General features: G+C 41.4%; 1 protein-coding gene across 1 annotated transcript in view; it reads right to left on the bottom strand.

Moving 5' to 3' along the window:
- Positions 1–1,783: 1,783 nt before the first annotated feature.
- Positions 1,784–11,320, bottom strand: part of PARP14 (poly (ADP-ribose) polymerase family, member 14) — a gene marked incomplete at its 5' end in the record, with an annotated part of 18,389 nt that continues 8,852 nt past the window's right edge. The window contains 10 exons of the mRNA XM_010156124.1: positions 1,784–2,073; positions 2,901–3,075; positions 3,980–4,125; positions 5,151–5,759; positions 5,850–6,056; positions 7,307–7,474; positions 8,809–8,871; positions 9,566–9,715; positions 10,627–10,690; positions 11,131–11,320. The exon at positions 11,131–11,320 is cut by the window's right edge and continues 47 nt beyond it. Coding sequence (XP_010154426.1) covers positions 1,784–2,073; positions 2,901–3,075; positions 3,980–4,125; positions 5,151–5,759; positions 5,850–6,056; positions 7,307–7,474; positions 8,809–8,871; positions 9,566–9,715; positions 10,627–10,690; positions 11,131–11,320 — 2,062 coding nt within the window. The remainder of the gene's footprint in view (positions 2,074–2,900; positions 3,076–3,979; positions 4,126–5,150; positions 5,760–5,849; positions 6,057–7,306; positions 7,475–8,808; positions 8,872–9,565; positions 9,716–10,626; positions 10,691–11,130) is intronic.

Raw genomic sequence — 11,320 nt, 5'->3', positions numbered from 1 at the left:
AGGGGGGGGGCGCGTGCGGCCTGTGCAGGGCGGCAGCGCCGCTACAAGGAACTTCCACCACCGGGGATAAAACCTGTCAGGGTTTTTTGTAGCGCCTTACCCCGCAGCTCCTGACCCTTCCCAAGGAATTCAGGGATCACGAGGGTACGCCAAGAGAAAGTGGCGTGTCCCGGCTCAGCCAGCAGCTGAGTGACAGCGGTTTTTTTTTGGTGCGGGCTGTCAAACCAAGGCCTCTGGGTGCTCCGGCATCTCCACAAGACACAAAAGCACCCAAAAAATGAGAGAAGGGAGAAAAGCATCCTCACCATTTCACAGGGAGCAAAACCCATTAAAGCAGGAGTGGCTGAAATGCTGTTTTGCCTTAAACAGGAATGTACGCAGGGCACGCATCTGAAGCGTTGCATGGGCATCGGCTGCGAAGAGCGGAGTGTTTTTGTATTGCCACCTACAGATGCCCTTCGCAGGCCATAAGAACAGCGCGGCGAGGTTTTGAGACATCCTGGCAGCTATCTGCAGCGCAGGTCTCCTTGGGTCCAAGGCATAATAATTTCACTTGGCGTCTGTATGCAGAAATCTGTTCACTCACACAATACCAGGCACCAATTTTGTCTTCTAAGCCTTTCCAGCTTCTCACAATTTATAGCATCACTGTGACAGAAAGACATTCCAATGTAAAGCAACACTTGTACGTGAAGTGCGTTCCTTTGTGTAAACAACGACCCAGAAATACAACGGTGTTTGAAACTACTTTTATTGAAACCACACGTATATGGCTTTTCATTGGCAGTTTTAAGATCATCACTGTAATTAAGGGTACAGCTTGCATAGACGTACACATGCCCTTATTTACCCGCTTTAGGGAACTTCAGAAAATTTCCAAATGGTTTAAGCATAACTGAGTTATGCCCCTGTAGATGACTCTGCAAATTGGTAATTCTACAGAAAAGGTTAATGCTTTGGTACTGACCAGAAGAAATGAAAAGTCCTTTTTTACTGCCCTGAAAATTCCATAAGCCATGACATTGTATGTGGGAGCTGGATGTACAGAATGCCCCTAAGAAAGAGGTTTAAATATGGGAACTTAAACCTAGAGAATAAGGGGAGGAAGTGTGTGAAACGATGAGTGCAAAGTGTATGGTCAGTGTTGGATTGTTTTCTTTCTTCATGACCCTTAGCACCAACAAAGGTGAGTAGATGCCCAAGAATAACTGAAAACCCTACAGGTGAGAGAGATTATTTCCCAATCACTGAATATTTTAAATACATCCCCACAGGCAGCCAGCAACTTGGTGTTTTACGGTTAATACTGGAAACAGGAGCATGGATAGGTGCACTGACCTACCTTGCATCTCTTACTTCAGATCCCTGGGGAGGCAGAGCAGCTCCCTCCACCTTCATAGAATCACAGAAAGGTTTGGGTTGGAAGGGACCTTGAAGACCATCTAGTTCCAACCCCGCTGCCATGGGCAGGGACACCTTCCACTAGACCAGGTTGCTCAAAGCCTCCTCTGCCTTGCAGAGGAAGAGGTCAGAGCTGTTCTCACAGTTCTTGCCTGCACCTCTGCAGAACTGAATTTGAAACTTGAGTATTGAAATAGCATGTTCTAAAATATTTGCTTATCCTGGCCTCATTGTGTTCATAATGTGAAGACATATTTAAAGGCATGGATAGATAAATAACCATCTAGTTCAAGAAACTTGGATGTAAACAAGAATCAAGAATTGCATTGTTAATTTCCACAAGTAAAAGGCACTAAAAATTTTCCAGACTATTAAGAACATTCTATTTTCTGAAAGTAATCAGGTATTCAGGATATGCCTGAATGTCATTAAATATAACAAACATTGTTGGGCAATTCACATTATCAACCACGCTGTCATACAGGTCAGTAGGATCTGCTAGGTTTTTGGGTGGCGGAGTGATCAGTCCTCCGCTCCCAGCACAGTACTGCCCAGTGAGGACCCGAGCCAAGTACATGTATCTTCTGCCGTTCATATCCGGTCTGGAATAAGTTTCCTGAGCCGAATAACTTGCGTCAATAGCAAAGTAGGTTCCGTTTCCAATGACTGCAGCTGTTTGGAAAGACGTTTTCAAATATAGTTAGTGTTCTTATTCTAATAACAATCTCTAAAGCTACTTTTCCCCTCCCCCCCCACTCTGCAGAAGTTACACATTTGGTTAAACAGTGAATTCTATTAATAATCCTTTGTATCAGAATCAAGTATGAACCCACTTAGATGTCAGGTAAGTATCAACACCCAAGTTTTGCCCGCCCTTTCCTACGGGGAAGAGTGTTCCTCTCTCTGTTTAGCCTTCTTGTTTAGCCTGCAATCCATCAAATTGCAAATCTTCATAGCCTTTACAACTTAAAATTACTATAATTGTTGTCCCTAACCACTATTAAAGGGGAAGAATTAATTCATGAATTTCAACTGATTTCATGTGCATAAAAATGGTAGGGGAGTGTAATCTTCTTATTTGTGCTGTCCTTATCTTCAGGACAAGAGGAGAAGTATCTGCACCTCTACGTTGCAACCTGCCTTTGTCTGAAAAGAGGGGAGATACCAGCAGCTAGTGGTTGGTATCTCAGCTGGGGATGTTGAACAACAGTCCTTGTTCCTGTATGATCTGCCTACAGAAAGAACATTTCTCAAAAGCTTCCCAGGCTTGATTTCAGAGTAGGAGAGCTTCTTCTGATACCCTCCAGATGGTGGCATTCATCAACAAGGGATTAACTGAACAGGTTAATTCCTCTGTCCATATAGATTATGTGCTGGTGATATTATCTTGTTCTCTGACTTCATTCAGTCTTCATGTTGTGCTGACAGCACTGTAACACTGACATCCTCAAGCACCTCTTACATGTCTGGGTAACTAACTGCTTTGGATAATGACTCACCATTCTTTCCAGCAAACCCACGATTAAATCCGTTGTAGTTGATCGTGCTCAATGAGGATGCAGCTGTCCCATGAAACAACAACTTCTCATTATTTTGGTTTTTGTTCTTTGTACAGAGAGATATTTTTTTAATTTGGTATGTCTTCCAGAGGAAGGGATTTTGTATTCTTTCAATCTGCAAAGTCACGAAACAGAACTATATTTATACTGACAGGGACCAATATTTATCATAGCAGGAAAGCATTAAAACCAAACCAGACTGAAAAGGACAGCAGTTTTCACTGTGCCCTGTCAGCGTGTGGTTTGGGTCGGGGAACTGAATACGTGAAAAATCAGAAAACAAAGTGGCTTACAGGAGGTTTTCAAGCTCGGTAATTTTTGGCATACATTTGTCTTGCCTAGTATACCAGGTACCCAGGCAGTCGTGGTGGCTGTACACTGTCATTTTCAGAAACAGACTGTTGTACTGCTGCTAGAGGCAATGATGCAAGATGCCTTCTGTACATCCTAATCATTTTTATTGATGATTTTCTCACTAAAGGGCATATTGTAGCAACTGCATTATGTTGAATTTAAGTTTCTCTTCTAGATTTCAACCAGGAGGTCAAAATCACTGCCTTCACTGTGTAGCTTTGTAACCCTTAAGAAACTCCTATGTAAAAATAAACTGGTGGCTCCCTATGCCATCAGTGTGACTACAGCTCAGGGGCAAACTGTGTATCTATGTCAAAGTATAGTCTTAAAGGCATTGCTGTAACAGCTTTCCATTAAAAGACTTCATGTCATTACTTGATTTTTTTTTTAATTGTACACTAGTATTTTGTTATATAGAACTTCCGAATTAGAAATACCACATTAACTGGTGAGTGCTGCATTAGCTGAACACAGAGTCAGCCTGAAGCCTGACGTTCACTGATTCTGCGCTATTAGAAGGCAGAAATGGCAGGGCAAATTTGATTTGATCTGGGGAGACTGACATATGAAAGGTGTATTAGGTTGCAAACACCTTACAAACAAATATTTAGAAAGTACATTAACGTTTTCAGCCCAACAATTCACCTCCCCCCATAGGATTTCACCTTCTCTATGACAAAGCTGGAACAGGTTTTCCTAAATCTGTTCTGAACTTCCACGTATTCCTGACACGATGGCGTGAGATTCACAAGCTTGACCCGTTCCCCTTTCATGTCTTCCCACTGCACGGGGAGCTCTATTGACTGCTCATCTGAAAAACAGGGATTGCATTATCATCACAGACACCAAGCTCAGCCCTGTAGGCACGTCTCAGAAAGCGACTGCACGTCGAGGGCTCAGAGGACAGCACCTTATGCAACAATTTATTAAAAAAAATACTCTCTCTCTTCAATACATCACTGGCTCTGTAATGCACTGTTAAGACTTTACATTTTCTCTAGTCTAATTATCCCCACAGGAATATCTAAGTAAAGTTTGAAAACCACTGAAGGATTTTATGCATTACACACCACTGGTTTAGCCCCTGTCAGCAACTAAGCACCAACCTCCCCCGGGCTCTCAGTGGGATGGGGGAGAGAATCAGAGGAAAAATGTAACAGAACTTGTGGGTTGAGATAAGAACAGTTTAATAATTGAAAATAAATTAAATTATACTAATACTATTACTGATAATAATAATATGTGAAGAAAATACTACTACTAATAGTAATAATATCTAATGAAAAAAAGGAAAAAGGGAAGAAAAGAATGAAGCAGCTGGGAGGACGAGGGCAGTATGAGAAACTGAAAATGTCCTTGGTTTAATATAAGCATTACCTGGCAACGACTAAAAACATCAGTGTGTTGTCAACATTCTTATCAACACAAATTCAAAACATAGCCTCATACTAGCTACTGTGAAATACCGTTGCCCCAGCCGAACCCAGCACAGCCACTTCCTTTGTCAGACTTAGGCAGGACTGAAATCAGAACATCTATTTTAAAATACGAATATGCTCACTAGTGCCATACATACACATATTTGTATTTCAAATAGATGTTCTGATTTCAGTCATGCCTACCATTAATTATGAAACTAAACCTGCTGGCTATGGCATGCCCAGGGGGAGGGAAAAAAAGAAAGAAAAAGGAACAAAAAAAAAAATTTAAAAAGGGAAAAAAAAGCTTTGGAAAAGCTTAGCTCCTTGGTATACCTTAGTTTGCATTTATCTGAATTATCATTCAGTAATCACTATTAAAGGGGTTTGGGTTTTTTTTAGCAAAGCAGTAATTTACCTTCATTCTTTGGCACACGTTGAATGCTTATAGTTTTTCCTTGGTCATCGGTAGCTTGTAGAGTATTCAGATTCACCTTGTAGTTCTTCTTGTTAATTTTGACAGTAAGATGTGTTTTTTTAGCTATTTTGGCATCCTCCAGCTGCATATTTGTCAGTTTATCAAAAGCGACAAAGCTATTATTGCTTCCTGGGTACCTCCATTCTACCAGGTTATAAACAAGCTCTGCCTTGGATTGTTCTTCTTGAATATCCTTCATTTTTTGGATCAGTTTTTGAATTTCCATATAAACAAAACAGACATCCCTGCTAATACCAGAAACTTTAATGCGAGGGGGGGAAGCTTTTTTTTCAAGCTGAATGGTAACATGCTTTCTTCTCTGGAGATCTGCCAAGGTGTCAATTTGCTTCTCATCAAAATTCTCAATTAGCTCATCTGAAATAGTGTTTTCAAGCTGTTCCTTTAAAATTAAATTCTTGATCCAGGACTCAGTTGCATCCACATTTTTTTGGCTTTCTCCACAGATTTGAAATATGGCTAAATCAACTTTCTCCTCCAAAACCACAGGCTTTTTCTTCTCAGGGGCTTGTTTTTTCCCCCCCCAAAGGGCTGTGAAGAAATATATGTTAATTATTAGTTTTAAAATCAGAGATGTTTAGTTTTATGTGCACATGCACACAAAACAACCCACCTACTTACATTTAAGCAGAGACATCCACGAACCTGTTGTGGATGACTCTGAATATTCTCTTTTCTTCATGCTGTCGTAAAAGTCTCTGAGCATGTTTGTCTGGAAGATGACGATTTTAATTTTTTTCAAATGCTGTACTGATCTTTTGCTTGCAAATTCCACTATGGCATCCAACATGTCATCAGCTACCTTTGCTGGACTCTGTCCTGCTTGACCTAAGCAAAAGAAGGCACATATCAGTGAACCGCGCATAAAGCAGTAACCAGAGAAGACAGACCACGTCCCCAGCTCATACAGACTGGTGCTGCTCTCTCCTCCCCCATTACATTTTCTGGGCAAAGCCCCCGGCTTAACCTCAGCTTTGCACCTAAGCCTGTGACAGCTCACACCCTACACAGACCCAGCAAGCCCTTCTGGGGTTCATCCCCAGTTTACTTTGAGCCTCCAACAAGCACTTCAACCTTAGCACCCCCTGATATTTTTAAAGCCACACATCACTGACTTTATCCTCATCTTTAACTGGGTACCAAAGTAAAACCAAATCCAAATCAGCAGAGGATTTTGACACAAGCCTGCAGCTTATTTCAACAAACAAACAGGAGCACCAAGCTCAAAACAACTGCTCTCAATCCCCTACAAGTGCACCCTAAAGCTTATCCTGAAATGTTGGTGGGACCCCTGCCAATTTCAGCCACAGCATCCCTTGCACAGCCATCGTGACACGAGCACAGAGATGATGCTGGGGGTCCAGGAGACCTGCCCTAACTGTCACTGTGGAGTCCAAACACCGACCCACACGCCAGCTCCTACCCTAACCTGGCACACTGAGCAAGGACCAGCTCACCATTTCTTTTTCCAGTCAGGGGGAGCCGTGATCCGAGAAGGATACCCTGCTTCCTTCAAGCCCCGCTCCCCAGGCTCACCAGAAGCTTAAGCCCAATAAGCTAGCCTGCCTCTAGCCCTCCACTGGAGGGGGTAGGCTGAAACAAGACCTATAAAAGGTGTAAACTGAAGGTATTCTGTACCCAGCCCACAGTTTCTGTACCCAGCCAGGCAAGGTTTTGGGTTCAGGACAGCTCCAGCTTTCTGTGCCTACAAACCCCAACCCCAGCCCTTCCGTGTGGCTGAAATTCCAGAGCAAGGTCTATGGGAAGTTTGAAGAAGAGGTGCAGGGTGGCCAGCTGAGAGACAGTCTGTTTTGGGGCAGAACGTCTTTTATGGAACAATACTAATTAAGTGTTCTTGCTGAATAAATATTGACTGTAATATTTATACTTTAAAAAAGCAGCATTTTTTAAGTCTCCAGATGGTGTTTGAACGGAACCACAATGAACTTCCACAAATCACAGTTCATAGAGTTTCTTGTACAAGCCCACTGTTATCCGTACCACAGGCATTAACGTTGTCCCCCTTTCTGACCTATCCCCCATCAGAGCCCGCTTCGCTTTGCCAAGAAAACGCAAACCTGTTCCAATTGCTGGGAAGGCGACGGATTTGTACATCCTCAGCTCACACTCGTTAAGCACTTTGGAGACCTGTTTCTTCACATTGTTACTGTGAATCAAGTGGATGATTTTACTGCACAGCAGTTTTCCACCTTGTGTTGTAATGAAGCCACTTTGAGGCTGCCCAGCTGGAATACAGAAGATAAAGAAGGAGTCATAACATTTTCAAAGTGGCTATCTCTTCTGATAAGACAGCTGGTTATATCGATGCTAGAAGAGATGTGGAAAAAGTGAAACAAAATCCAGTGTGAGCTATATTGTTCTCAGTTTTAGCTGATTTCACTTTTCTCTGTAAATACTCTGATTGCAGAACTTCTTTGAGAAAGTGATTCAAGTAATTCCGTGTTTCCCAATATCCCGAGATCTCCGCTACAAAGTAGTTTCCTATTAAGTACAACTTAAGAACTTACGTTGAATTTAAATGCAGCTCATTTTTATTTAAAACCATGCCAATAGAATGCGCACAATTCATTTATACGAGAAATCTTTTCTTATGCCAGCTATTCCTTGAAAGCTCAAACTCTTTTTTTCTGCAGAAGAGCTGAATTGTTAAAATAACCTCATTAAGATAATGACCAACTGGATCTAGGAACTGTGCTACGGGATCTTGAAAGGGATGTTCGCGTTGTTTCAGAGCGCTCATGTTTGATTACAAACACCTCAGACCGGTGTCATATTGTGAGGATGAATGGACTGATGAACACAGCTGCGTACCACCTCACGGGTCACAAGGATAATGACTGATTGCAAAATGCTCTGCGTGCACCCAGATCAGGCTGATAAATGGGGAGAGCCTGCAGAGACAAAGGCTGGGAAAAATATTCAGGAAACTCCATCTTGAAAGTTAACTTCTGGACTCAGAGCAGGAACATTTTGTTTATGCAGTCAGAACATATTCCTGCTCTACTGGTCTGGCAGAATGCAGGCCACAGAAGAACCCAAGATCAGGGGGATAAACAGAGTTACCTTCTTTCAATAAAAAATAATTATGTATTTGTGAATATAAGCCCAGATTTGCTAATAGGTTTTAAAAGCCAGTCCTGCACGTGCTTACACCCAAAAGACAGTCTTCCACCACTTTGTTCAGATTCAAAGCTTCAGCTCTCCTGTAGCTGACAAGAGACGAGCTTAAAGATTATGCTCAAGTCGATGGCACAGTTTCTGTTCTTTAGTCAGGAACTAGCTTGAGTAATTTCAGGGGTAAAGAACTTAAATTACATTAACTTCCCAGCACTTGTTAGCATCAGAAAACTGTATCCATCTTCTGTTCAGTTGTGAAAAGAAGAATTCTCAAAGTAGGTAGCAAAACAACAACAGGACTTTTCAAAATTCCTAGAAGCGAAAGCTATTTTTTCTGATAAAATAATTATACTGTCAGTGTAGAGAATTATAAAACAACTTTAAGTTTTCAGAGAGAATTAAAAAAAAAATTAATCAAACAAAATAAAATGCTTTAACATACCATACTCAGCACATTCATCTTCTACCTCGTAACCAGCAGCATCCATAATTGCTTTGAAGACCCCTTAAATTATACAAGGAAAGCGGAAAGCACACACATTCATTAAGCCAAGTTAGCTGTTTCTACTCAAAACTCTGCGCAACTTCTGTACTCTACAAACACCCCAAATTCACACAGGGCAAGATCCCACAAAGTGCAAAACCTTGCCAGTTCCCCTGAGTTCCATAACACACTGCACTGGCTGCAAAGAGAGCGCTGCCTTCATTACTGAGCAGGAATCATTACGAGTAACTCCTATTTCACCGTTTCACCAACCAACAGAACACCCCTCACCAAACTCTCCAATTGCTTTGAATCACATCATTTGATGTCTTTCGTGCTGGCAATTCACAGTGTCACCAAAGAATCCTCTGCTTCTTACACATCAATTTACTTCACCAGGGCTTTGGCTTACAGTGAGACGTACTAGGACAAGAGCAGTTTTTCAGAATTATATCTGACCTAAAAACTCCCTTTTATTTAAGTATTTTTAAACAAGAAAAATCTGCCCTCTCTTTGAGTAGTTTGGACACTAAATGGAATATTCAGGACACGTAAAAAACCTGTTTAAGATCTATTTCCTGACTAATCACAACTCACTCTCACTCATCTAACTAACACTTCATAAAAGTTTCACAAACGGACAATTCTTTCCCCTGCCCCCTTCTAAAAACTAGCCCAAATTTATCACTGAAGAACTACATATTCAGTACATTACCTGTTGTGGCATCAAATGTTGGATTCGATATGTTTACAATAACCTCTGTATCTTCCTTGGTAATATCTCCACTAATTACTTGGAGTGTAATGGAACCAATCTGCATTTCATGAACTCCCAGTGCTTCCGTTGAAACAGACCTAATGAAACCTTTTTTTCACTTCTCCTCTATTTGGTGTATTACTCTCTTCCACTGATGGAACCTTTGACGTATCCTTGTAAGCAATATGCTCTAGATTCGTTTGCTGAACGTAGAGAGTCTTTGCCTTTCTCTGTACTCCACTCCTGAAAGCAGGAAGGTGCAATATTCTTCCCGTTTCAATTCTGTGAAAGTGAAACCACTGCTATTCCTGTAAATTCGCACAATATAAATTCAGAAAGGACTCTTGGGGTTACCTGATCTGACCAGCTCCGTAAGAGTTTCCTTTTACTCTTAAAAGAAATGGACTATCTAGCTTTAGCACTGCCAGCAGTGGAGATCCCATCCCACCACTTATTTCATCTCTACCCCCACAGATATAAAACTGTTCCTTACTTCCAGTCTACACTTACCTAATTCATATTTTATCTGCACACTCTTAACTTCATCTCACTGATACAGCATCTGAGAAGAGCTATACATTCTTATGAATAAGCCTCTGCCATTGCTGCAGTTCCCTCATATGTTTTTGCTACTGTGTTACTCTACCAATTAATAAATGGAAAGGAAATTACCCATTCTGTATACCTATACATAAGAGAAAGGTACAGAAACACGTTATTTATGGCTTGTTTGCCAAAGTGATGCCAACTTCTTATACCCTGTGAGTAGGGCAAACTAACGGTTCTAACAAGTTCTTCCATGGGATAAGACCGGCCTTGCTAAGAGATGAGCACACCCTCAACAAAAGAAATTCCTCTTTAACATTTTTACAAATGGAGTTTAAGAATGCCAGTCCATTCAGAGGAAAAAAATGCTCTGTCTTGATGACATTTTGTCTGTTTCCTGACACATATAAAACCACTTTACAGGATTTGCATTCTCCCCTGTGCCCCACACCTCCTCCCCCTACACAACTTACTTGACGGTGGTGCTGCAGCATTGCAACTTCCAGGTAACCTACGTTCTAGTTCAGTGGTAAAAGCCTGAGAAAAATGGTACCAAAGATAGCGTTTCAGAGTTTATATAACAAATATTTCTACAATTAACTTTAGCAGTCATGTAGCTCCTCCTGAGCTATTGGACGCATTTTACAGTCGCGTTTAGGTATCACTAACAACAGTGGAAGCCTCAGCGTGGACAGTGTGATAATAGATACCGTCTCTGCAGTGCCAGAACTCCTCTATCAAGAGATGATCTACAGGTGTTTACAGTGCCCGCAGTGAGGCCAAACTGTCTGCAGCTTGTGCTTGCAGAGAGTTTGTATTTCAGAGAGACACTGTATGAGACATCCCACTGTCACTGGCCCACAGCAGTAAGAAAGTGCTAAATGGTTCCCTTACGGAAGCAATATAATTAAAATATATTGTTAAGGTGTAATGAGAACAGTATGTAACATATACAGCTTTGTCCTGAGATGAACTACCTGAATGTTATCCGTATCTTTTGGATTCAAGAAAAAATGAACTTCCTGGAGAGTCTTCAGAGTGTGACTACTACTGAACTTAAATACCACATCAAACATCAACTGAGAAACAACACTTCTAGGAAATCCAAACCCTCCAGTTCCAATAGCTGGGAAAGTGATTGAACTCAGTCCAAGTTCTTCAGTTTTC

The sequence above is a fragment of the Eurypyga helias genome, unplaced genomic scaffold (assembly GCF_000690775.1).
Source record: "Eurypyga helias isolate BGI_N326 unplaced genomic scaffold, ASM69077v1 scaffold9677, whole genome shotgun sequence".
In the NCBI taxonomy this organism is placed as follows: Eukaryota; Metazoa; Chordata; class Aves; order Eurypygiformes; family Eurypygidae; genus Eurypyga; species Eurypyga helias.
The sequence above is the reverse complement of the archived record's forward strand: the minus strand, read 5'-3'. Positions and strand labels throughout refer to the sequence as shown.